The sequence below is a fragment of the Notolepis coatsorum genome (assembly GCF_963971535.1).
Source record: "Notolepis coatsorum genome assembly, chromosome: 6".
Classification (NCBI taxonomy): domain Eukaryota; kingdom Metazoa; phylum Chordata; class Actinopteri; order Aulopiformes; family Paralepididae; genus Notolepis; species Notolepis coatsorum.
The window spans coordinates 156,544,745-156,572,621 of NC_140170.1; the positions used below are offsets into that span (position 1 = coordinate 156,544,745).

The following is a 27,877-nucleotide window of genomic DNA, read 5'->3' on the forward strand; positions in this document are numbered from 1 at the left end:
TGACATTGAGTAGGTTAGTAAAATGGAATAAAAGCCAAAACAACCTTGCCACGGACATGTCCGTGGTTGGCCCTCTACCGTTGGATTTGAAACACGGACATGCCCGTGGCTGGGCGCCAATGTGTTAACACATTGGACGCCAGACCCGAGATAAGTCGGGTTAACTCGCCATCACTTGAGCGCCAAACCCGAGAAAAGTCGGGTTTTGGTCGTTATTTCTTTTATTCGCTATTTCCATTCATAATCCATGGAGGGGGCCTGATATTATCATTGGGAATGGGTTTGAGATCGCAAACGTCCAATACCGCCGCCTAACGCCTTGCGGCCGGTATTGCACATCCTTGGAATCTCTCTGGCTCCGCCTGTACGTCGATCTAAAAAGTCCAGTCCAGGTTTTCCTAGTCGGGCAGTAGTAACGTTTATAACACATGGATTGGGGATAATCAAGCACCGCCGATTCATGTACTTTGGTGGATTTTGTTGGCAACACAATCATCATCAATACTTGGAATGGCGATCAGATAATTGGAATATTCTTTTTGCAGTACATCCTAGTCAAGGTAAGGGCTATATGGTATCAATCTTGCGTTGATCCGAGCATGCCTTCGTTGTGATCCTGTAGTGTTATGTAACGTTACTCCACAACATATGCCGTTGGTGATGATCGAAGCATAGAAACGCCCCCCCCCCCCCCCCACCCTTTCATGATGAAACATAATGCCAATAATATAGCGTTGATTTCAAATTGATTGTTGATCCAAGCGAGGAATGGCACGGTTTCTAGTGACATGCACTAAACGCTGTTTAGCGGCGTTTCCTGGGATTACACAGAATTACTCTAAAACTATACTCATATTCACCACGGTATAAAACGGGAATGTATGGATGAAAAAAGTATCTCAATGACAATCGACTATATTATTAGATCCATAGCTATAATATTTAATATAGTTTTAGCACTGCAAACACCGGCATGTATCCCCATTCATTAACACATTGACGACCACGGCTTGCAGTGTAATATGTGGCTGGAGGACAACGCTTTGTCAACAAACCGATGTACTTTCTAACAGCTATATATATACTTTATAGTATTGCTATCTGTCCATTCTCATTGTCACTTGAGTGCATAAACCGTGCCTTCATAATGGTTTAAAGAAAATAAAGATCCATCGGTTGGTTGTCATTTTATAGCGTCGTGAATATAAGCTTTATCGCAGTTTTTGTCTCGTCTTTTTTCTGGGAAGCTAGATATGAGGCTAAAGGCTAGTCACGTTATATCAAACGCCATTTCTGTTGTATATATACGAATGAAATAAAACAAACTGTGTAGCATCCGGACTATTACAGAGCATCTATGGATGAAATGGGGGCGGCGGGGGACGCCGATTAGTAGTATTGATTAGCAATACAGTGTGCGTTCAAGTAGCCATTTTCACTGATCGATCGCTTGCGTGTTACAACAATGTCCAATCCGGCTGTAATTTGGGTGAATAGTATCCTACCGTCAGCCCATGTGATCGCCGGCAGCATTTCGTCATTAGTCATCGGAATCTGGTAGATCGATATGTCCATTGGCTGATCATAAATCCCATTATTCCAGGCTGAAATCTGCGTTCGGTAACGTGATCAAAGATGGAGTATGTTCGGCTGGGATCGAGGCTCATATGAAACGCCCCAGACAGTAAAAAAATATATTTTCCCATTCGGCCTCAATGATACTGCAGTGGAGCGATGGCGCCCCTAAGAGGATCTGGCCGGTATTGCATGTCTCCGATTTAAATCTGGCGGGTAAATCTGCAGAGCCGATCGGGGACCTTGATCCGTTTATTAATATGGAATAAAACAATAACAACTTGCCACGAGTTAACTCGTGGCTCTGGTCCTCAACGGGTGGAATCGAAACACGAGTTAACTCGTGCTTGGGCGGCAAAGTGTTAAAGCGCTGGCACACACGGTCATACGCCCACAGCGACCTCTGGCGCTGAACTAGTTAATTATGTGCTCATTTTAACTAATGTATTTCTGGTAATGATATGTAATGACCACTTTTAAGTAGAAAAGCCTAACCAGGGGGCAGGGGTTGCAAATTAGCCTTGGCTAGAAATCCTACATGCAATGCATCTGTATCTTGTTATTGTAACCTGCTACAATGTTTTCTTTTGCATTGTCCCTGACAAATAAACAAATAAATAAACAGGGCAGGGTTTGAGAGGTTATGTACACTAGGTTCAGGAGACGAGAGCGGGGTTTGAGATTATGTACTCTAGGTTCAGGAGCTCTCTAAACCAGGGGTTCCCAACCTTTTTTCCCCCAGGGACCCCCAAACATCGCTGATGAAATTCCTGGACCCCCCTCCTAATAAAATACCATAAAATACATTTTTTTTGTCATTTTAATACTTTTTTTTGTCATTTTAATAACAAACTGCTTATACACAGGCATATGCATCATAATTAGACCCACTATGCTTCTTTGACTTGTGCCTTCAATCAACAAATCTCATCTTGCACCATATGTATTTCAAAATGTTGGCCAATATTCAAATCCTGTATTCATCCTCTCAAATCAGGCCCTAATGGTGAACGGTTTGCATTTATGTTGAATGAAGTAAGAATCCACTGCAGTAAAAATATCCTCACCTCGAGTGGTGGTAGTAAGGTTGACTGACATGAGAATGTCCTGCTTCAGATCCTCATTTTCGATATACTGCACATAAACGATGAGCACAGCCTCGTCTGCGACAGTTGTAGTTTCATCAAGTTGTATGGCAAATGGACCCTTTCTAAGCTTTTCTGACAGCTGCTGCTCGCAATCACTTGACATCTTATCAATTCGGTCTTTCACTACATTGTTCGAGAGTGGTACTGATTTTAGTTTATCCGCCACCTGTGGGCCGCACAGTTTCTAAACCATTTTGATGCAGGCTGGTTTGATGAGCTGCTCGCCAATATTGTGCGGTTTATTTGCTTTTGCAATTAAAAGCGAACACTCAAAGGAGGCTTCGGTAGCCTTCTGTAAATCACTGCCACCCCTGCTCCACGCTACTCTAACATCAACGGGCTTGTTCGCCTTGAGAGACTGTTCTTTCCTCCGAAAAAAGTCTGGATCCTTCCCAACGGTTTCTGGGTGCTTAGACGCCTGATGTCTCTTCAGCTTGCTGGGCTTCAGGCTCGAGTTTGCCAACTTTTCTCCACAAATCACACACTCAGGTCGTTTGTCTGGTCCCTCAGTGAAGCCCATGGTGATGTAATTTTCGCGATTGCTGTAGGTCCTAACTTTTTTTGCAGATGAGCTGCCGTCATCTCCTTTTCGTTTGTCACACATTTTCGCCTCTGGCGGCTGACTGCAGACGAGCCGAGAAAGTTAACTAGCGTGCTAGGCTAGCTACGGAAAGTGATACAGTCAACTGATTCGCGTTTTAGCGGCTACCCGGTAGCCTACTGTTAACGTTCAAAAATCATGTCTAGATGTTTATTTATTTATCTTTATTTTTTATTGTAGTGGAGAGACTATTCATGCTTCTGATGATAAAAATATGCTAATTAAATATTTTCCCGGACCCCAGGTTGGGAATCACTGCTCTAAACAACAGACTGATGAGACGTGTGTGTTGTTGTTGTTGTTGACAGATCTCTCTCAGTGTTACAGAGGAGCTTCACATCATCTACTTCGACACAGTCTTTAAGCTACACGGCTTCTCAGTCGACCTGGAGGTAAGAGTTTACTCTCCTTTCTTGCTGTGTGATTGGCGTGTTTGATACAGAGGTCGTGGATCCAAGCGCCTGCTGTTTCGATTGCGATACTATTGTCCTAAATTAATGGTGTTGCTGTTCGCCGCCCAGGTTTGGGATCAGTTCACTGTCAATCAAAATGATTTGCAAAGTTTACTTGCTGATTGCTAGAACATCCATTCTCGTCTACTTGTTAATAGGTAGGAATAGTACTACCTACTGCTTTCACTGTCTACCCATATACTCTGTATGATAGCATGTACAACAGTGCTGTATATACTGCATTATTTACATTTATATTTGTCTGAATATACCTGCATATAACCCCTCTATATACAGTACTTGCTTGTACACTTGCATATAACCCATAGCTGATTGATTGATTGATTGAAAACTTTATTAACAGATTGCAGAATGGGTACAATACAGTAGAGCTCAATACACACAATTGTTAAGGGGATGCAGACCAGAGAAAGACTTTCGTCTTGTTTACATCAGGGTCCCCCATTTTCAATTCATCAGGACATATATGACATACATGACATACAGATAGTCAGTACTGCTACATCTATACATTTATGACATACCAGATTTGCAAATACAGTACTGTTTGTGATACAGAAGGAGTCAAGAAAAGGGAGTATATACATTTGACGTAGAAACTGTACATTGGAGGAGGTTGGGTGGGGGGGGTTGGGTACATTGGGATATTGACAACCATACTGGGTAATTTACATTGGAGGTGGTTGGGGGGGGGGGGGCACACTGTATAAACAAGCAAAACTGTACATTGAGGGGGGGGGGGGAGGAGACACTGTACAAACAAACAAAATTGTACATTGGACTATTGACAAAACCATACTAGGTAAATGACTGTACATTGGAGGGGGTTGGGTTAGGATATTTACAGGGGCCAGTGTTGAATTGCAGTCTCCCGTAGGTGTCCCTTGAGAGAGGTTTTGAAAGTGGGTAGTGATCCACATTCCTTTACAGCTTTGGGTAGGGCGTTCCACATTGATGTGGCATAATTGCGAAACGTGTTTAGTCCCTTATTTGAGCCGAATCTGGGTTTAACATGATTTGTGGAGCTCCCTCTGGTGTTGTGATCGTGGTATTCACTGACCTTTGGGAAGTATTTTGCCATGTACATGGGTACCTTGGTCGTGTAGTGTATCTTGTAGACCAGGCCCATTGCAAGTTGCTGTACTCTGTCGTCTACTCTAAGCCATCCTAGGTTGTCAAAGTGGGCAGGGGTGAGGTGGGTTCTAGGAGTAAGGTCAAGCAGTAGTCTGACCAGTTTGTTTTGAGATGTTTGTAATTTTGTTTTTAGCGCCTTTGAGGTGCTTTGGTACCATGAGGTGCAAGCATAGTCGTAGTACCCCTGAATGAGTGCTCCTGCCAGAGTCTTCAGGGTATTCTTGTTTACCAGAGAGGAGATCCGGTACAAGAATCGAGTTTGTTGGTTGACTTTTTTTATTACATTGGATGCCATTTTGTCACAGGAGAGATTAGCCTCTAGGATGGAACCCAGGTAGGTAATTTCATCTTTCCTTGTGACAATATTGTCACCCACTGTAACTGAGAAGCCGTCGGTCTTGCTGAGTTTGTTATTTGAACCGAAGAGAATGGACTCTGTTTTGCCCATGTGTAATGATAGTTTGTTATCAGCGAGCCATATGCAGATTCTGCCTAGTTCCGAGCTGAGGGTTTTTTCAACCTGTAACTTGTTCTTGTCAGATAGCACAGTGTTTCCCCTATATGCATTCAGCAGCGGCGCTCGGGGCCCCCCTAGAGGCACAGTACCACTGCTGAATTCTTTTTCAGGGGAAACACTGTAGCATGTACAATAAGGCTGTATATACCATATATATCTATATTTATTCCCACCGCATACCTTTCCACACCTGTCTGTACTTACTTGCACATAGTCCTTTACTCTACACTGTACATATTATACTACAACTGTGCATACATCTGATTAGCACTACACTCAGTAGTATTCATTTGTATATTTTATACCCAGTTTAATCACCTGTACATTTTATATAGCTGTTGCACTTTACTGCTACATTTGCACTCTGGTTGGAGGCCATTTTCCTTGTACTGTACTTGTGCTGTATAATGACAATACATTTTAATCGAATCGGTTTTTCCGATATATTTGAAAGAAAATCGACTCCTGAGTTTATTGAACCGAAAGCAAATTGATCCCAACCCTGTTCCCCCTGCCCTCCAGACCTCCTCCCTCCCCGTGGTGGTCATCTCCAACTCCAGCCAGCAGCAGAGTGCCTGGGCCTCCATCCTCTGGTTCAACATGCTGTGTGATGACACAAAGGTGGGAGGTCATGATCACTGACACAATATGCAATAGAGGGGTTTAGTTTGACTGTACTGCTCTGCTACAAATAAATGTTAACAGGTGTGTGTGTGTGTGTGTGTGTGTGTGTGTGTGTGTGTGTGTGCGTGCGTGCGTGTGTGCGTGCGGGTGCGTGTGCGTGTGTTTGTTTCTAGAATGTTGGATTCTTTGCCAGCTGTCCCACAGCAACATGGCCCCTGCTTGGAGAAATGCTGAGCTGGCAGTTCCTCTCTCTCACAAAACGGGGCCTGGAGCCCAGTCAGCTGGAAATGATTGCATCTAAATTCTTTGGTAAGTCCATCTTATACACTATTATGTACAGTATATAGACTCTTTAGTAAGTCCACCTTATACACTCATGTACTGTATATAGACTCTTTAGTAAGTCCACCTTATACACTCATGTATATAGACTATTTGGTAAGTCCACCTTATACACTCATGTATATAGACTATTTGGTAAGTCCACCTTATACACTCATGTATATAGACTATTTAGTAAGTCCACCTTATACACTCATGTACTGTATATAGACTCTTTAGTAAGTCCACCTTATACACTCATGTATATAGACTCTTTAGTAAGTCCACCTTATACACTCATGTATATAGACTCTTTGGTAAGTCCACCTTATACACTCATGTATATAGACTCTTTGGTAAGTCCACCTTATACACTCATGTATATAGACTCTTTGGTAAGTCCATTTATACACTTGTGTATATAGACTATTTGGTAATCCCACTTGATAGACTTACCACCTTATGGGGCTTATCCATTGCTTAAAGACTGTTTTTTTGTCCTATCAGGAAAGCAAGAAGACTATAGTACCTGCACAATGTCTTGGTCTAAATTCAGCAAGGTACGAATATTTTAACTTTCTTCATTCATCTAAAGAGAGATGACCTAACATGTGAGACCCATGGAACGTTGCACACTAGGGAGAGCTAGCGTGTGTAGCCTTCCATGGGTCTTGTGTCTAAGGCTATAAGTGAGATCGCTTGTCTGCATGCTGGGACTGGAGATGTAAAATCATCTTGCAATGCATCTTTTAACCCTTTCACTACCACACTACAGAAGGTTAACCTTTCACTACCACACTACAGATGTGTGGTAGTGAAAGGGTTAACCTTCTGTAGTGTGGTTGTGAAAGGGTTAACCCTTTGTCGTGTGGCAGTGAAAGGGTTAGCCTTATGTATTGTCGCAGTGAAAGGGTTAACCCTTTGGTAGTGTGGTAGTGAAAGGGTTAATGATGAATGTTTAATTTTTTTTGTACGTTGTCCCTTTGTACTGTGCTGCAGGAGGACGCTGCTAATGTCAACTTTTCTCTGTGGGTGTGGTTTGATGGCATCCTGTGCTTGGTGAAAACCTACCTGGAAGACCTGTGGAGAGATGGGTATGTGGGCAGAGTCACTGACAGTCTTTTAGACCCGTGGAGAGATGGGTATGTGTACTGAGTCACTGACACTCTTTTAGACCCGTGGAGAGATGGGTATGTGTACTGAGTCACTGACACTCTTTTAGACCTGTGGAGAGATGGGTATGTGGGCAGAGTCACTGACACTCTTTTAGACCCGTGGAGAGATGGGTATGTGTACTGAGTCACTGACACTCTTTTAGACCCGTGGAGAGATGGGTATGTGGGCAGAGTCACTGACACTCTTTTAGACCCGTGGAGAGATGGGTATGTGGGCAGAGTCACTGACACTCTTTTAGACCCGTGGAGAGATGGGTATGTGGGCAGAGTCACTGACAGTCTTTTAGACCCGTGGAGAGATGGGTATGTGGGCAGAGTCACTGACAAATCTGGCTACTGCCACAACATTATTCCTCAAAAGGTTTTCCAGAGAATGATATTATTTATATTGTATTTGGTCTACGTTAATGCAGTTTGATTATATTTGAGGAATGGCTTTAAAATTAACATGTGATTTTTTCAACTATAGTTTCAAAACCATTATTATTATTATTATTATTATTATTACAAGGAACAACAGCATTGACGATAGACATTGTTATTTTATTGTTACATTTTCAAATCCTTTGGCAAACGGCCCACAATCTGCGCTACCTTTCATCTCTCGGTCCTCCACAACGAGGTTTTGAGCGCCCCCTCTCGGTCTAAATCTAGAGAAATGGGAGTAATGACTTGTTTGCCTGTGCGTTCCCCTCCGTAGCTCCATCATGGGCTTTGTGAGTCGATCCAAAGAGAAGACCCTGCTGAAAAAGAAGCAGAGAGGCACGTTCCTGGTCCGCTTCAGCGAGAGCGTCAGAGACGGAGGGATAACCTACTCCTGGGTGGATTTCAGCAACACTGGTGAGACCATGTTACTACGCATCTGTTAGGGATGGGAGTGAGTAATCGATTAGATTAGATTCAAATGTATTGTCATCATACAGCACAAGTACAGTACAACGAAAAGAGGTTTGGCATCCAACAAGAGTGCAAATGTAGCAGTAAAGTCAGGCATTAAAGCGTTCCGTCTCCAGACGGTTTTCCGTCAATTTGATTGGGAGTTCCGTCAATTTGATTCGGAGTCTTACGGAATTGGCTACCTGGTATAATATGATTTGTAGATGCATACAGATTGAAACTAAATTGAGCCAATCAGAGGCGCCAAATATCGCGGCGCGGCAGTCATTGGCGAGCTGCGGAGCAATAATGGCAGGACTCAGCGACTCGGGAGACAGGATTACGCTGCTCGGTTGCAGCTGGAGGCTATTTGGGCGAGTGACATTTGCGAGGTCTGAGAGGTCTGTCCGCCACATAGGTAACAAAATAGTCATGTCAAATAATTTAAACTGCGGTGTGTTTTGGTTTTACGACAGTCGCCTTTTTTGCAGCCTCGTGCGTCAACTCTCCTTGTTTACCGACGTCACATCCACCACCTGCTTAGTAGCTGCTTGCACTAACGTTACGCACGCCTGCTATACCGATTAGCAAACGTTAGCATAATAACGTTAATGGAAGCAGTAAGCTGGCCACTAAAAAGAGAACCCACGCGGTGTTCTCAGACGAAAAGGATGAGCGGCACCACCCAACAAAAGAAAGTTTCGAGAGGAATGGAAGTTTGAAGATAGCGGGTTCCGCAACTATGTCAAAAAGAAAAACAGAAACAACATGTTTGTCATTGTCGTGTTACTTCACAGTACAAATACGTGAGTCCCCTGTTGTGGTTGTGAGTATCCTTTATTAGCTTAACTCCGTAGCAACATCACACGGGTGTATTTGTAGACAGTCTCCTCCCCACCGTATGTATATATTCTCTCCCCACCATATGTATATATTTCTCTCCCACCCACCCACCCCCTCCTACTGTACAGTCTCCTCCCCATCATATGTATATATTCTCTGTTAGGATCTATGGGTAACATTACTGTATATTTGCATATCGTATATGTCACAAATGTAACAGTACTATATACCTGTATGTCCCTATGCTATAAATGTCATGATGTCATGTATGCAGTGCCGCCTGGGAGAAATGCGAGGCCCTGTGCGAGATTTAAAACGCGAGGCCCCCCCCCCCGAGGCTGGGCAGAGAGAGAGAGAGAGAGAGAGAGAGAGAGAGAGAGAGAGAGAGAGAGAGAGAGAGAGAGAGAGAGAGAGAGAGACCACGGCGGGGGCAGCACAACAGAAGAGAGAGAGAGAGACCCACACCACAGCGGGGGCAGCACAACAGAAGAGAGAGAGAGAGACCCACACCACGGCGGGGGCAGCACAACAGAAGAGAGAGAGAGAGAGAGAGACACACACCACGGCGGGGGCAGCACAACAGAAGAGAGAGAGAGAGAGACCCACACCACGGCGGGGGCAGCACAACAGAAGAGAGAGAGAGAGACCCACACCACGGCGGGGGCAGCACAACAGAAGAGAGAGAGAGAGAGAGAGACACACACCACGGCGGGGGCAGCACAACAGAAGAGAGAGAGAGAGAGAGAGACACACACCACGGCGGGGGCAGCACAACAGAAGAGAGAGAGAGAGAGAGAGACACACACCACAGCGGGGGCAGCACAACAGAAGAGAGAGACGGAGACCACGGCGGGAACAGAATAGATTGCATGAAAAACTCACCCTAATGCAGAATCAATGGCAAAGTTGGAAGGAGACGACGGAGACGCATTTTCCTACCGTGGAGATGAAAAAGTTCACCAGTCGCATCCATGATATTGTCCCCCCGTTGGGATGAACTTGGGAGTCCTAGTTTATCTGCCACACGTTAGCACTCGATAACGTAGCTAACGCTAGTTAGCTATCCCTGCCTTTAGCTAATTGCTACTAGCCAACATAGCTATAGCCTGACTGAAGGTTCTAACACGCAACAACTTTCATCTTCAGTCTATCTGCCGAACGTCCTCTTCGTCTTGGCATAACCTAATCATACTTGGTATTGATAACAAGCTTATGGCACACAGTGTTATTTCTTCTGCTCCGATGCTGCTTTTCAAAAGACATCCACTCGCTCCTGTGGATAGCGCTGATTCTGAATAGACCCTGTACCTGGCTGTACCCCCTCCCCTCGTGGATCCGGTCTTCTTCACATCTCTCTACCGACTACCAGACCGACGCCAACCAGCTCGGCTCCCCCTAGTGTTCTCCAACGATGCTTTGCACAAAAGTAATTGAATGAAACCAATAGTATATCTGCAGAGCAGCAGAGCCCGGAACACTATTCTACAAACGTGTCTAATGTGAAATATATAAGCATGTAAGCAAAACTAGATTTTAGGTCTGTGATAAAAATGTTTTTTTAAAAAATTGTTGTTTTGTTTAGGCCCACCTTCCCGCGAGACCCTGTGCGACCGCACTGATCGCACACCCCCTGAGGCGGCCCTGCATGTATGTGTTTGTATGTCATAAATGTCACTATGAATTGAAAATGGAAATGGGGGACCCTGATGTAAACAAGACAAACGTCTTTCTCTGGTCTGCATCCCCTTAACAATTGTGTGTATTGAGCCGTACTGTATTGTACCCATTCTGCAATCTGTTAAATATTGTTTGTGATACAAAAAGAGTCTAAAAAAGAGAGTATATACAATTGACGAAGAAACTGTACATTGGAGGAGGTTGGGTAGGTGGGGTGGGGAGACTGTACATTGGAGGTGGTTGAGTGGGTGGGGTGGGGGGGGGGGTTGGGTAGGCGGGGTGGGGGGGGGTAACTGTACATTGGATTATCGACAAAACCTTACTTGGTCCCAAGAAGAGGGTCTCGTGTATTAAATAAAGTTTTCATTCATTCATTCACTCTGGATCTGGTAAATCCAGTAGCAATACACACAATAGACCTATCTCAAACCCTGCCCTCTTTTCTTGATCCTCCAACTTTGTTTGTCCGAGGTAAGCGACAGTTGTCCGAGGTAAGCGACAGTTGTGATTGGAGGATCAAGAAAAGAGGGCAGGGTTTGAGATAGGTCTATTTTAAGGGGATGCAGACCAGAGAAAGACTTTGTCTTGTTTACATCAGGGTCCCCCATTTTCAATTCATAGTGACATTTATGACATTTATGACATAGGGACATACATGACATACAGGTATATAGTACTGTACTATAATACAGTACTGTTACCCAGAGATCCTAACAGTAAATATATACATATGATGAGGAGGAGACTGTACATTAGGAGGGGGTGGGTGGGTGGTAAGAAATATATACATACGGTGGGGAGGAGACTGTCCATTGTTGGTGTGGCATAATTGCGAAACGTGTTTAGTCCCTTGTTTGTATGATAACAAGCCGTTTAGTTCATGGTTCAAAGTAATGGGAAAAGGGTGCTAGCTCGCCATCAATCAGAAGCTAGCCACAAGACTTGCATTCACGCTCTCCAGCACACAGCCTCCCTGCCTGGCACAACAACCACAACAGTAGGGTCTATAGCAGGGATCGGCAATAGGCGGCCCGCGGGCCGACATTGGCCCGCCAGCAATCATTTCTGGCCCGTCAGATTATTTTGAGAATATGATATTTATTTTACGTGCGGGAAATATTCACTCGGGACGCCAGGGTGTCTTTTATTGTGAAGCTGTATCTATCTACCGGTAGTCATCAAAAGCATGTCTGTCACTATAGCCAATTGAAATGCTAGAAATGGTCACGTGGACTGGGAGAACCAATGGAATAGTCCCACCGGGCCGCGTGTATATTTCCCTAACGCACTTTCACTTCCGCGTTCAAAATGTGTTAAAAAAACAAAACAAACATCTTTGGATAGCTTCTTTGCAACAGGGAAATATAACGCTTCTTTTAATAAACAGGAGCCATACTTAAAATACGGGTTTATCGCAACAGGTCGGTGATTCTTGCGTGCCGAGCCAACGTCCTCTCTGCATAATATGTGGCGACAACAACAACAACAACGAGGAAATGATGACAACTGTGTTCAAGTTGGCAGATAAAGTAGCTGCATTCAACGCCAATCTGGAATTGGAGGGCGGCGAGTGGATATGTGACATGTTTCAAACATTAGCAGGGATTTTGGAGGACTTAACAACAAACAAGGTATGGTGAGTCGTGTTTTCATGCATTCTGTCTTCTGATCTGTTCATCACGCGCCGCGGTGATCTGCAACAGCTGATCTGCTGTTCATGAATGAATGAAAACTTTATTTAACAGATTGCAGAATGGGTACAATACAGTACGGCGCAATACACACAATTGTTAAGGGGATGCAGACCAGAGAAAAACGTTTGTCTTTTTTCACTATATTAAATTAGCCATTGTTTTTTATCCTGGCCCGCCAAGCAATGGCTTGGGGAAAATCTGGCCCGTGGCCAAACCTAATTGCCGACCCCTGGTCTATAGTCAGTCAGGACAGTAGGCTCTACAAGTAGGCTCCCTTAAAACGCTAACGCTATTTAAAAAAAATACAGTGGAGGTTCAAATAAGAATATGACTTGGCCTGAAAAAAAGTTCAGTCAGGAGAATTCTTTTTGCTTTAATCCCTGAATTCCTGATACAATGTACATGTGGTTAAACTGGGTACACTATACTGAGTGTAGTGCTAATTAGATGTACATACAGAGTTGTAGTATAATAAATAAAGACAGTATGACTACTACTGGCCAGCAGCGTAACTAGTAAGAGTAGGATTTTTCAGCTCGCTTCTATAGCGTGCATAAGTACACATATACTATCGATAATCTAGCGTTTATTTGAAAACGATTCATAAATAGGCCGAAAAATTACAACGTTTTTTGTGTATTCCAGAATATTCCAGTAAAGGGCGATTATCACAGAATCTTTATATTTTCCTGAAACTTAAAAAAAACTAGCGTTTTTCGAAATGGTATAAAACGGAAATGAACTGATTAAAAAACAATCGGTTTCAACAATGTTGACTGCAAACAAGTAATTGATAAGCGATGGCCAGATTAGACACATAATTTAAGATGTAGTTTATGCGTTCACAAATATGAGAGCGCTATCATTGAAGTGGGTAGTGGCACTCAAGGGGGTAAATAGGAAAACACGGCTGGCACTCAAAGTGTTAATGTCAAGCCCTGCTGTGGCGCATGCATAGTACGCTTAACGTTACCTTGAAAGGTTCGTTGGACAGTTGTATCTAGGTTTCTAAGATAAAAACAGCGGTTTGTGTTTGTGCATTTCCAAATTGTGAAAACAACATGTAGCGTTTTGATAGGGACATGCTGTTCCATGAGCGGTGAGAACAAGAATCTCACGTTTTTCTGAATGTATAATAATAATAATAATAATTCATTACATTTATATACCGCTTTTCTAGACACTCAAAGCACTCCCCACAATGTAGGGTGGAAATTGCCTCCTTCACCACCACTGGTAGCACCCAATCTTGGGTCCACCTTAGTGTATGGCAGGCTCAATGGCTGCCATACACTGGCACCAGGCACACATCACACTACACAATCGCTGAACGGCTCAGGAGACAGGGATTGATATCAGCCAATTAAGGGGAAGGGATGATTAGGTGGCCTTGATGTCAGAGACCTACCGGTATATATATATACATATACATTTAAATAAAAAAAGTTATTAAAAAAAAGCTGTGACAATAAAAGTCTGAATCTGCATTCACCTGATTGGATAAAGGACACGCTGGTGCTCTAGTGCGACATCTAGTGGCTGAATGTTATCTATAGCACCTTTCCCCCTCCCTCCGACCCTCCGGGGGGCGTCAATACTTTAGGCAACCAACTTGCGTTCAGCGTTTCTCTGATTGGCCACGACGCCCATGTGACCGCGGCAGCGCGAGAGAGCGGCAGTGCGGAAATAGGCTGCATTCTATTGCCATGCTCTGCGACAAACTCTAACCCTAACCAACTCCGAAAGAATGCCTAAACTTAACCCTGTTAGATCCTGATCAAACTGGCCAGTATCACGTCTTCGTCTGTTTTGGCTCTCCATCCAATTCCTCTGCATTGTGTAATTTTAATGGTCCTGACGTCTCCGACAACTGGCTGATAAGATCCTATCTCCCCCGTTAGTGCAATCCATAAACCATAATAATTCTCCACCTCCGTAAGAATCCGACACTTCGACAGTGTGAAATACCTTACAAGGAAAAGCGTGGTTTTATTTGATAAACAGAAACCTCAGCTCAGATGTTAACAGATTGTATTGTCCTTGAAGAGTCTATTCTAATGATCTTTCGGTGTGTTCGTCTATCGTCCTTTTGTTATTCAGTCCAATAGTGTTCAGGCCTGGTCTTTAGCCTAACCCTCCTCGCGTTAGCCGAAGCTAATGATGATGTGGCATTCTCCCCCCCCCCCCCCCCCTCCTCTCTGTGATGAGAGGAGAGAGTGTCTTCTGTGTGATCTCAGTCCTACTCGCTCTTGGTCAGATTCTAGTCTGCCTTACACCCGGAAACACAGTTCGACTTATAGATCCTCGCCGTAGCAACGATAGCCCACCCCTTTTCTGGTTGTCATGTGCCGCGTTGTCATGACAACTGCGTTAATAACCTTTCACACCATTAAACGTTTCATTCACTGTTGCATTAAAGAGGTCACCCCTCTCCCTCGCCCTGTACCGCTCCGTTATCTTTGTTCTTACAAGGAATGCAAAACATTCGGCTGGCTGCTAAACATTCTGCTGGCTACTGCCTCTGAACCGCTTCTTCTATCACCGTCTTCCATGCACATTTCGATCTCACCGTTTTAGCTGTGATCATCTCCCCCCAATCTATACATCACATACATTGAAAAAGCACCCCAAATCCTTCAACCCTAACCTTAACCAACTCCGAAAGAATGCCTAAACTTAACCCTAACCTTAACCAACTCCAAAAGAATGCCTAAACTTAACCTTAACCAACTCCGAAAGAATGCCTAAACTTAACCGGCGAAAGAATGCACGTTTATATAGAGAGGCGATAAATGAATTAAACGTTAAAAAAAATAAAAATAAAAATTTAAGTGATTAGAACTTGTCACCAACGCACCGCAGGCTCCACAGCAAGGCGGCGAACGAGTTGAGCTAACCGTCGATGTTAAAACGGGGGATTACGGCTGCATAATGCCGCGGGGGCGTGGCTAGGCGCAAGTTGGTTGCCTGAAGTAATGAAGCCTCCGGGGGTGTTCCGCGCCGTGAAAATGGCAGTGGTGATACACATACGTCTGTCTCAAGACTTAGTCCTGCATGTATCAACAAATGCGCATGTTGGTGTGAAATTTATGTGTGCCATTATTACTATCAACTGTAATAATTGTGGAATATTACTATAATGAGCTGTATGTGTATGAACTAGGGCTGACCCCTATTAGTCGAATAGTCGATTGATCGAAAGGAGCCGTAGTCAACTGCCAACCTCTTAGTCGAATAATTTCTTTAAAATTTTTTAATAAAACATTTTATTTTTATTTTATTCTTATTCTTTCCAAAAGAAAAGAGGCCTAGAAGCGTGGCTAACGCTAATGGCACGCATACCAGATGCTAACTGCCTAAGAAAACAGGCACAGAGGCACTGAAAGAGGATTTCACCCATCTAATGAACACACTAGACTAGACAAATATCAAGATGTATCCATCAGTGGACCAATTGCATGCTTTTGCAGAGGACAAGAAGCCTGCGTGTGCGTGCATGTCACCCCACTTCTTAGGGACCTGCACTGGCTCCCCATTGCTGCACGAATCCGCTTCAAGGCCCTCGACCTAGCATACCGTGCGGCAAAGGGAACCGCTCCCGCCTACCTCCGGTCAATGGTCTCTAACTACACACCCTCAAGACCCCTACGCTCTGCATCTTCTGGCCGCCTCAGACCTACTCCTATCCAAGCTCCGGGAGGGTCATCAAAGAGAAGTCGCCTATTCTCAGTCCTTGCCCCACAATGGTGGAATGAACTACCCACCCCAGTTAGGACAGCCGAATCACGTCCAATCTTTCGCCGTCGACTAAAGACGCACTTCTTCAACCATTATCTGAATTAAAAAAAAATAAAATAAAAAAAAAAAAAAAAAATCTAACCCTAACTAACCGTACTGTCATGCACTTGTCCTAATAAACTAACCTACACTGTAGCACTCAACACTTTGATGAACATTGTTGCTCAGCTGATAGAGTTGTGCCCTTCCTGATGGCTTGTCGTACAGAACTTGTAAGTCGCTTTGGATAAAAGCGTCAGCTAAATGACTAAATGTAAATGTAAATGTAAATGTGATTGTGAGCTCTAACGTGTGTGCGCACGTGTGTGTGTTTGTGTGTGTGTTTGTGTGTGTGTGACTGTGAGCCGGAGGCGGTGCTGGTGATGCCTTCTGATGGGTCTCACCTTCGAAAGACTCAACGATATGTTTTGGGCTGGATGTGGGTCTTGTGCCAAGTATAACGTCCAGCCAGGTCATCATACCAACTGACACTGGCCGTCTATCTGACGGCCACGGATAATAAACTATAGATTTATATGGAATTCGTTAAACGGATCCGTTGTCTTACTTATTATTATTTTTTTAAACTTTGGCCATTCCCCTGGCTCTTTTATACGTTTATCGCATTTATTCTGGTCAAGGATGACCGACAGAAACAGGCTGAAAGGGTTCAGATGGGGGGGAAGACACTCTGGGAAAGGCACGGCTGCAGTCCGGGATTCGAACTCGCTAAACCCCAGATCCGTGACGAGCACGGTTGTCCCCGGCGCTGAAATAGCGCTCGCGGTACGTGGTGAGCTACTGGAGCTCCCCTGTCTTACTTATTATTAAACATATTATTTATTTTTCCCAAATGAAGGTTGAAAGTCTGTCTCCGTCACAAGCGTAATGTAGGATAGACCGGTCTATCCTATATACGCACAACCAATGAGTCTATCGAGAGAGAGATAGACCGGTCTATAGAGAGAGAGAGCACAACTCATTGACTGCCTTAGCCCCTTTCGTGACTGTGATGCAAGGCTTGCATCAGTCATTAAAGGGGCTATGACTGCCTTAAATTAGCACACACAAATCATCTTCAACTAATGTTATTTATTTAAATTGTTCCTGTTAATTAATTATTTTTAATAGACCGGTCTATCTCTCTCTCTTGATAGACCGGTCTATCCCACATTACGAGCAACCAATGAGTCTCTCTGACAGCCACGGATAATAAACTATAGATTTAGATTCAATGCCAATGCCTTTTAAATATAATCAAAACGTTCCCGCATTTCTGTCAGCTTTATCGTTTTATGACAGACATCTGATAGAGTGTATGCGCCAATAATAACGATAATAATGTGTTTAGCCTATATTAAATAGTCTAATTGTTTTTTCAGCCTGTTAGTGTTATTCGTTTTAACTTTCAGCCATAAATATGTCGTTAATTCAGTATTTAACTTCTTGAATTCATATTTATTTAGGCTATGCAAATTAAAAACACAAATGTTATGGACATCTAATTTAATTCTCTGCTTATTTATTAATATATTGCTGACGCAGTTTGTGGCATTGATCCATTGTTCTATTGAAGCCCATTACCACCATCCTCTCGCTAAACAACTTGTACACCGCGTTGTTTTTATGAGTGCCCACAAGTAGCTGTTTAATTTGGTCTTCTGCCCATATTTCTATCAGGGCTTTCTTTCACCTCGTCATTCGCCCACGTCTGTCCACGAGACATGTTTACTGCAGTGTTTGTTTTTTTCCTTCTACCCAAGATGCACAGTTTATCAGGTGACTTCCTATAGTTGGTCCGCGTTTGGTCCGATGAAGCGAACCGAGACCTACGTTTTCAGGCGGACCAGAGTTTGCGTGTTTGGTCCGCACCAGAGTTCGACTGAGCATTCACACCACCACAAAAAAAGCGGACTATCCAAGAAAACGAATTCTGGTCCGATAGTCCGGACCAAACAGCTCTGGTGTGAAAGCACCCTAATAGTCGACTATCGGCTCATTTCGGCCAATCATAGTCGACTATCCAAATCCTTAGTCGGGGAAAGCCCTAGTATGAACCAAGCATCTCACTGTAATGTACCTGTACTTTATTCGTGACAATAAACTACTACTACTACTACTACTACTACTACTACTACTACAACAGCAACCTTCCCTCTCTCCCTGCTCCAGGTGAAGCTGAGGTGAAGACAGTGAAACCGTTCACCAGAAATGACCTGTCCCAGATTCCCTTCCATGAAATCATCAGGAATTTCCAGATCCAGGAAGTGGGGAACGTCCCAGAGTACCCTCTCCTCTTCCTCTACCCTAATACCCCCAAAGATGAGGCCTTTGGGAAGTACTACACTAAGAAGACAGGAGGTGTGGACGCTGGGGAACTGTTTCTTTGAACATGTATTATTGCACTTATTGTGAGAGTTCTGTGCTAGTCAGCAGTTAATATAAAATATCAGGCCTAAAATGGTTATGCGATTAAAATGCATACAGTGGCTTGGGAGGTAGAGCAGTCGTCTGGCAATCCGGAGGTTCCCGGTTCGATTCCCGCTCCTCCCGGGCAGCGTGTCGATGTGTCCTTGAGCAAGACACTTAACCCCTAATTGCTCCCGATGAGCAGCTTGGCACCTTGCATGGTTGCCTCCGCCGTCGGTGTGTGAATGTGTGAGTGAATGGGTAAAATGTGAGTAACAAATTGTAAAGCGCTTTGGATAAAAGCGCTATATAAAAAAAGCAGCCATTTACCAAATGCGATTAATTTGATTAATTAATTACAAATCCTGTAATTAATTAGATACATTTGACCTGACCTGATCTCACTTGACCTGACCTAGTTCACCTGAACTTGACCTGACCTGACCTAGTTCACCTGAACTTGACCTGACCTGACCTAGTTCACCTGAACTTGACCTGACCTGAACTTGACCTGACCTGACCTAGTTCACCTGAACTTGACCTGACCTGAAAAAGCCCTCAGCTCTGAACTCGGCAGAATCTGCACCTGGCTCGCTGATAACAAACTAGAGTCCATTCTCTTTGGATCAAATAACAAACTCAGCAAAACCAACGGCTTCTCTGTTACAGTAGGTGATAATATTGTCACAAGGAAAGATGAAATTACATACCTGGGTTCCATCCTAGAGGCAAATCTTTCCTGTGACAAAATGGCATCCAATGTAATAAAAAAAAGTTAACCAAAGAACAAGATTCTTGTACCGGATCTCCTCTCTGGTAAACAAGAATACCCTGAAGACTCTAGAAGGAGCACTCATTCAAGGGTACTACGACTATGCTTGCGCCTCATGGTACCAAAGCACCTCAAAGGCACTAAAAACAAGTTTACAAACATCACAAAACAAACTGGTCAGACTACTGATTGACCTTACTCCTAAAACCCACCTCACCCCTGCCCATTTTGACGACCTAGTATGGCTTAGAGTAGACGACAGAGTACAGCAACTTGCAATGGGCCTGGTCTACGAGATACACTACACCACGAAGGTACCCATGTACATGTCGAAATACTTCCCAAAGGTCAGTGAATACCAGGACCACAACACCAGAGGGAGTTCCACAAATCATATTCAACCCAGATTAATCACAAACAAGGGTTTAAACACGTTTTGCAACTATGCCACATCAATGTGGAACGCTCTACCCACAGCCGTAAAACATTTTTAATCCTTACCCACCTTCAAAACTGCTCTCAAAGAGCACCTACGGGAGGCTGCCATTCGAAACTGGCCCCCGTAAATGTCTGAACCCCCCTCCTACCCACCCACCCCCTCCTAATGTACAGTTCACTCCCCCTCGTATGTATATATTTACTGTTAGGATCTCTGTTTAACAGTACTGTATATTTGCATATTATATATCTGCATATCTGTGTTACGAACGGGTAAGTGACTTCCAAGTTGTCGAGGTAGAAGAACGAGACGGAGAATGTATTACTATATCAAAACAGTTGTACTGTTTATTAACAGGGGAAAAGCATAAACTATAACAGGGAGAAGAATATCTGTCTGTGCTTGTCCAGCGGTAGGTACGTCCGTAGAATTAGGTGAAGCTCTAGCAAAGAACAAGGAATAGAGCAAATGTTAAATACGTCACATTCTCAACATTCCACGCTGTCAATGAGGAGCAGCAGTCTGACAGCCAATGACAGCACCCAGGTGTGACAGACAATTAGTGATGACAGCAATCAGTGGTGACATACAAGGTGAACAATAACAACAGGAGTGACCCAGGTAGACAGTGGGAGACAATCCTAAGATGATAGTCTCCCGAACGTTACAGTATCCCCCCCCGACGAACGGCACCTGACGTTCACCTAGGGGCCTCGGGATGCAGCCGCCGGAAATCATCGATCAGGCTGGGATCTAATATGTCCCGTTGAGGCACCCAAGAACGCTCTTCTACCCCGTACCCCTCCCAATCCACCAAGAACTGAAACCCCCTACCCCTCCGCCTACAACTCAGGATTCTCCGCACCGTATAGACAGGCTGACCGTCAATAATGCGGGGCGGAGGAACCGCAGGGAGTGGCAGGGACAAGGGCGATGAGAGGAATGGCTTCAACAGGGACACATGAAACGTCGGATGGACCCTCATAGAGGCCGGAAGGCGTAGCCTGTAAGCCATAGGATTCACCCGACGTACCACTTTAAAGGGCCCTATAAAGCGAGGAGCCAGCTTCCTGGACTCCACCCGGAGAGGGAGATCACGAGTGGAAAGCCAAACCCGCTGTCCCGGACGGAAAACCGGAGCCGGACGACGCTTACGGTTAGCTTGCCGCTGAGCCTTAACCGAGGCCTTCTGCAGCGCCGTCCGCACTCTGCTCCACGTCCTGCGACAGCGAGCCACATGTGCCTGGGCCGACGGCACCTCCACCTCCTGCTCCTGTTCGGGAAACAGAGGAGGTTGAAAACCATATTGACACTGAAAGGGAGACATACCAGTAGAGGAGGAGAGGAGGGTATTATGCGCATACTCAGCCCAGGCCAACCTCCTACTCCACGTCGCCGGACACCCAGCAACGTAGCACCTCAGAACGCCCTCCAGGTCCTGGTTGACACGCTCCGTCTGCCCGTTCGTCTGCGGATGGAACCCAGACGACAGGCTGACGGAGGCGCCCAGACCGGCGGCGAACGCCTTCCAGAACCTGGAGGCGAACTGAGGACCCCGGTCGGACACAATATCCACTGGAAGCCCATGAACCCGAAAGACGTGCTGCACCACAAGGTCAGCCGTCTCCCGGGCCGAGGGGAGCTTGGGAAGGGGAATGAAGTGGGCCGCCTTGGAGAACCGGTCCACCACCACCAGGATGGCAGTGAACCCATCCGATAAGGGAAGACCGGAAATAAAATCCAGGGATATGTGCGACCAGGGACGCTTGGGAATAGGAAGCGGTCGGAGGAGACCCGCCGGTGCACGGCTAGAGGTCTTACTGCGCGCGCACACCGGACAGGCCGCCACAAAGGAGCGTGTATCCCCCCCCTCTGTCGGCCACCAAAACCTCCTACGGATAAACTCCAGGGTTCTGGTGGCCCCAGGGTGGCCGGTGAGAGAGGATGTATGCGCCCACTGCAGCAGGCGTGAGCGTGCCGCCTTGGGCACATACATCCGACCCGGAGGACCCCCACCGGGATCGGGCTCCCGTGCCTGAGCCGACCTCACCACCCTATCTATGCCCCATGACACGGGTGCCAAAATCAAGGCCTGTGGAACAATAGGGTGGGGCTTCTCCTCTCGACCCGGAAGATCAAACTGACGTGACAGGGCGTCAGGCTTGACGTTCTTGGAACCGGGTCGATAGGAGAGGTCGCAGAAGGCCGACTCTGCCCTAGGCGACCATTCAAAGCCAGGGAGAGAGGACTTAGTGAGAGCGGTTAATGGATTGACTAAGGCGCTAAAATTGCGAATAAAGCGCCTGTAAAAATTTGCAAAGCCCAAAAACCGTTGTAACTCCTTGAGCGACGAAGGCCGTGGCCAATCCAAGACTGCACTCACCTCAGGGTGGCCGGTGAGAGAGGATGTATGCGCCCACTGCAGCAGGCGTGAGCGTGCCGCCTTGGGCACATACATCCGACCCGGAGGACCCCCACCGGGATCGGGCTCCCGTGCCTGAGCCGACCTCACCACCCTATCTATGCCCCATGACACGGGTGCCAAAATCAAGGCCTGTGGAACAATAGGGTGGGGCTTCTCCTCTCGACCCGGAAGATCAAACTGACGTGACAGGGCGTCAGGCTTGACGTTCTTGGAACCGGGTCGATAGGAGATGGTAAACCGAAATCGAGTGAAGAATAACGCCCACCTGGCCTGGCGAGCGTTAAGGCGTTTAGCCCCTTGGATGTAAGCCAAGTTCTTATGGTCAGTCCAAACAATGAAAGGATGTGCCGCCCCCTCTAACCAATGTCTCCATTCCTCCAATGCCAATTTGATTGCCAATAACTCCCGATTACCCACGTTGTAGTTACGCTCGGCCGGAGACAGCCGGCGCGAAAAGAAGGCACAAGGATGCACCTTACCATCCTTTAAACATCTCTGCGAGATTACCCCCCCCCCACTGCGGTGTCAGAGGCATCCACCTCCACAATGAACGGAGCCTCTGTGTCGTGACGGATCAGTACAGGGGCGGAGGTAAATCGACGTTTGAGGTCGCAGAAGGCCGACTCTGCCCTAGGCGACCATTCAAAGCCAGGGAGAGAGGACTTAGTGAGAGCGGTTAATGGATTGACTAAGGCGCTAAAATTGCGAATAAAGCGCCTGTAAAAATTTGCAAAGCCCAAAAACCGTTGTAACTCCTTGAGCGACGAAGGCCGTGGCCAATCCAAGACTGCACTCACCTTGGCTGGATCCATGCGAAGATCGCCCTTCGTCAACACAAAGCCCAGGAAGGAAACGGTGTCAGTGTGAAACACACACTTCTCAGCCTTAACAAACAGTTGATGCTTAAGGAGACGTTGAAGCACCTCACGAACGTGCAGTTGGTGTTGCACCATATCGCGAGAAAAAATAAGGATGTCATCCAAATATACAAACACTGACACCCCAATTAGATCCCGCAGCACGTCGTTGACCAGGGCTTGGAAAACTGCTGGAGCATTAGCTAAACCAAAAGGCATGACTAAATACTCATAATGCCCATTAGGAGTATTAAATGCAGTTTTCCACTCGTCCCCTTCTCTAATCCTGACCAAGTTGTATGCATTACGTAAGTCAAGTTTAGAAAAGACCTGTGCCCCCTGTAAGCACTCAAAGGCGGTGTCCATGAGCGGTAAAGGATAACGGTTCTTGATGGAAACGTCATTCAACCCCCTATAATCTATGCACGGCCGCTGATCACCATCTTTTTTAGCCACAAAAAAGAAGCCAGCGCCTGCAGGGGATGTGGACGGTCGGATATGCCCCGCGGACAATGCCTCTCGAATGTAAGTGTTCATGGACACTGTCTCAGGGCGGGAGAGAGAGAACATCCGTCCCCGGGGCGGAGAAGCGCCGGGTAGAAGATCAATGGTGCAGTCGTAAGGTCTATGAGGCGGTAGTGCTTTAGCACGCGTTTTACTAAAAACGTCCGCCAGGTCACAATAGACCGCAGGAACACCTGCCAAATCGGGGTTGGGGGATAATAAAGAATCTGCAACGTCCACCGTCAACCTGGAGAGAGACAAAAGAGGGAGGGGGGGAGGGACGGATGAACTCACGCCAGCGTCAGCGCTGACGCCGCTTCCCATGGAGAGTTCACCCGTAGCCCAATTAATATGAGGATTATGCAGCACAAGCCAGGGGTGGCCTAAAACAATGTCGGAATGAGGAGACATAACAACAAAAAAATTCAAATATTCCCCCTCGCTACCCGCCACCCGAACCCACAGTTTCCCGGTGCGCTGGGTAACAAATCCACAACCAAGCGGTCGGCCGTCCAGCGAACGGACAGGGATGGGCACCTCTAGTGTCTCTAAAGGAACCCCCCATTCTAGAGCCACCCCCACATGAATCAAGTTGCCCGCAGCCCCCGAATCCACTAAAGCCTTGGCCGTTGTAGAAGAATCCCCCCACCTGACAGTGACATCAAAAAAAGTACGTGAGTCGTGAACGTTTATGACCGGAGAGACATGCCCACCTGCTAGCACCTTCCCCAGGCCTAGCGGGCTCCTGCGTTTCCCGAGCCCCGACAGGCGGCGAAGCGATGCCCCGTGCGGCCACAATGAAAACAGCGCTTCTCGTTGACCCGCCTCTGTTTCTCCGCTTCAGAGAGGTTCAACGCTCCCAGCTGCATGGGCTCGTCATCGCCCCGGTGCTCTCTCATTGGCTGGTATGCTGGCCGATCGACACTAGGAGAGGGACGGAAGAGTACCTGTGACGAAGCCTCCCTCTCGCGTCCCCTCTCCCGGTGACGATTATCTAACCGAATGGCCATGTTAATCAATAGATCCAGGCGTTCGGGTAGCTCCCGCGTAGCCAGCTCGTCCTGCATGCGAGTGGAGAGACCATGCAAAAAATGGACACAGCAGGGAACCTCAGGCCAGTCCGCCTCCCGAGCCACAATACGGAAATCTATGGCGTAGTCTGCTACGGCGCGAATGCCCTGCCGGCAGGACATAAGTCGACTGCCGGCCTCGTAAATGGAAATCACCCTGGAGGTATCGAATACACGGCGCAACTCCAGGGCGAAGGCATCCGCGTCGCGGCAGACCACAGACCCACTCTCCCACTCCGCTGTGGCCCAAGAGAGAGCACGACCCGTGAGGAGAGTTATAATATAGGCTACCCGAGCCACACCACTGGGGAAAGTACGCGGCTGTAGTTGAAAAATTAGAGAGCACTGGGCGATAAACTCACGGCAGCCGGTAGGAGCCCCTCCATAGCGCTCCGGCGCCGGCAGACGTGGCTCTCGGTAGTCCTCCCGATCCACCGGATACCCCCGCTCGCCTTCCCCGCCGATCGATGATGCTCCTCCGGCTGTGGATATCCTCGTTGATGTCGTAGAGCGGGCCTGGTTCACCGCCGCCAACGCTGTCTCCGCCGTCTCCTGAGAAGCCAGGGAAACATCTCCCAGTCGACCCAGCTCGACACCGACTGCCATCTGCCGCTCCATCATGATCCTGAGCTGGTCCCGTAGGCTCACCATCTCGTCCCGTATCTCCTCGTTGGAAGTCATGATGGCTAGAGCTTCTGTTACGAACGGGTAAGTGACTTCCAAGTTGTCGAGGTAGAAGAACGAGACGGAGAATGTATTACTATATCAAAACAGTTGTACTGTTTATTAACAGGGGAAAAGCATAAACTATAACAGGGAGAAGAATATCTGTCTGTGCTTGTCCAGCGGTAGGTACGTCCGTAGAATTAGGTGAAGCTCTAGCAAAGAACAAGGAATAGAGCTAATGTTAAATACGTCACATTCTCAACATTCCACGCTGTCAATGAGGAGCAGCAGTCTGACAGCCAATGACAGCACCCAGGTGTGACAGACAATTAGTGATGACAGCAATCAGTGGTGACATACAAGGTGAACAATAACAACAGGAGTGACCCAGGTAGACAGTGGGAGACAATCCTAAGATGATAGTCTCCCGAACGTTACATATAGGCCTGCCGCGATAAGCAATAAATCGATTAATTGCTGCGATAATTAAAATTAATGCAATGATTTTGACGGGCGCGATTAATTGCTATTTGCGCGTTTGTTTTAATGAGGCGGAACCAGTACCCCTCGTCAGTCACTCCGTGTGGGGGGCCGCTGAGCACAGAGCACAGCACGGGAGCTCCGTGGGACACTAGCAACGCCACATATAGCTTAACTACATTTCTCAATAGTGTTGCTCCTTTTAACCAAATAGCGTTCTTTGTAGTGTAACGTTAGCTATTTTTAGACCCAAGTAGTTACTCGCTACTGCCCGGAGAAACTGGACTGCTAAATAAAGATTAAAGATCTAGTGTTGATGCTCATTCAATGCCAACAACATTAGCTAAATAGCCAACAAACGAAATACAACGTATAGCATAGCTACAACACAGAATAACGTTAATACAATTACATGCATCATTGTTTACAATGAACGGGTGGGACTAGTCAAAGGACTGGACACAGGGACAAGTTAAACATGAATTAATTTATTATAACAGGTAATCGAGTTGCGCTCCCGTGCCTACGCACCACAGCTATTCTATTCTATACGGCTTCGACGCTTCCTCCTCATCGTTGATTGCCTGTAGTAGCTGCATCTAACGTTAGTAGTTAACGTTAAAACTAACCTAAAGTTAGTTGCTCACCAACAATCTCAACATTTGTTTTATCATTAGCTCAAAAACACAGAACCGGACGATACAAGTTGGCCGCTCATAGATGCTGCTAGGATAATAACAACAATACTTCCGCTCCGGTCGGTGGGCTTCAAAATAAAAGTCTAAACACCGGAAAAGACGGAGCGGTGGGCTTCAAAATAAAAGTTTTGGGAAATAAATTTCTCAAAAAAAAATTCTCTAACCGGTCGCAATAATATCGCTTATCGCGATATTTTCGGGGGCAATTAATCGCCCAGCAAAATGTGTTATCGTGGCAGGCCTAGTTACATATCTGTATGTCATGTATGTCATAAATGTCAAGATTAGTTTAGATTAGATGATTAGATTAGATTTTTATATCTGTATATCTACCATATATATATATATATATATATACCACTTTTTCTCCTTATTTTCTATTTTTCTCTCATCCCAATTTCGTATTTTCCAATTCTCCCCTCCCCTGTCTTGAACGTTGCTCGACTATGCCTCCCACTGGTCGGTCATAGGGAGGATAGAAGCCTTGCATCACGTGTCCCCTCCGGTACACGAGGAGGCAGCCTATCGCATCTTTTCACCAGACATCGCAGACTCTCAGTGGCGAGGTGTAACGCATGGGAGGCTCACACTACCCCCGCTACTTCCTGTCTCTGCTGTGCAGGCGTCCCCCAACCGACCTGTAGGAGTCGCTGTCCACAACGTCCAATCCCCACCCATTGACTTCCACCCGCTACCTCTGCCAATTGAGATAGTATGACGACTGGCCCAAGCCGGAGGCAATGCTGACACCGGGATTCGAGACCGGAGTCTCTTGCATTGGTGACAAGCGCAATCTCCGCTGCGCCACCCAGCCGCCCTTATATCTGTATATCTGTATATTGTGTATGTCATAAATGTCATTATGAATTTAAAATGGGGGACCCTGATGTAAACAAGACGAAAGTCTTTCTCTGGTCTGCATTCCCTTAACAATTGTGTGTATTGAGCTGTACTGTACTGTACCCATTCTGCAATCTGTTAATTAAAGTTTTCAATCAATCAATCAACCTGACCTGACCTGAACTTGAATGAATGAATGAATATCGACATTTATGACATACACAACATACATGACATTTATGGCATAGGGACATACAGGTATTTAGTACTGATACATTTGTG

General features: G+C 46.1%; 1 protein-coding gene across 1 annotated transcript in view; it reads left to right on the plus strand.

Moving 5' to 3' along the window:
- The window catches only part of stat2 (signal transducer and activator of transcription 2), a 103,363-nt gene that overhangs the window by 67,504 nt on the left and 7,982 nt on the right, over positions 1-27,877 (plus strand). The window contains exons 15-21 of the mRNA XM_084316761.1: positions 3,633-3,716; positions 5,971-6,069; positions 6,246-6,381; positions 6,901-6,953; positions 7,393-7,487; positions 8,269-8,408; positions 18,608-18,796. Coding sequence (XP_084172887.1) covers positions 3,633-3,716; positions 5,971-6,069; positions 6,246-6,381; positions 6,901-6,953; positions 7,393-7,487; positions 8,269-8,408; positions 18,608-18,796 — 796 coding nt within the window. The remainder of the gene's footprint in view (positions 1-3,632; positions 3,717-5,970; positions 6,070-6,245; positions 6,382-6,900; positions 6,954-7,392; positions 7,488-8,268; positions 8,409-18,607; positions 18,797-27,877) is intronic.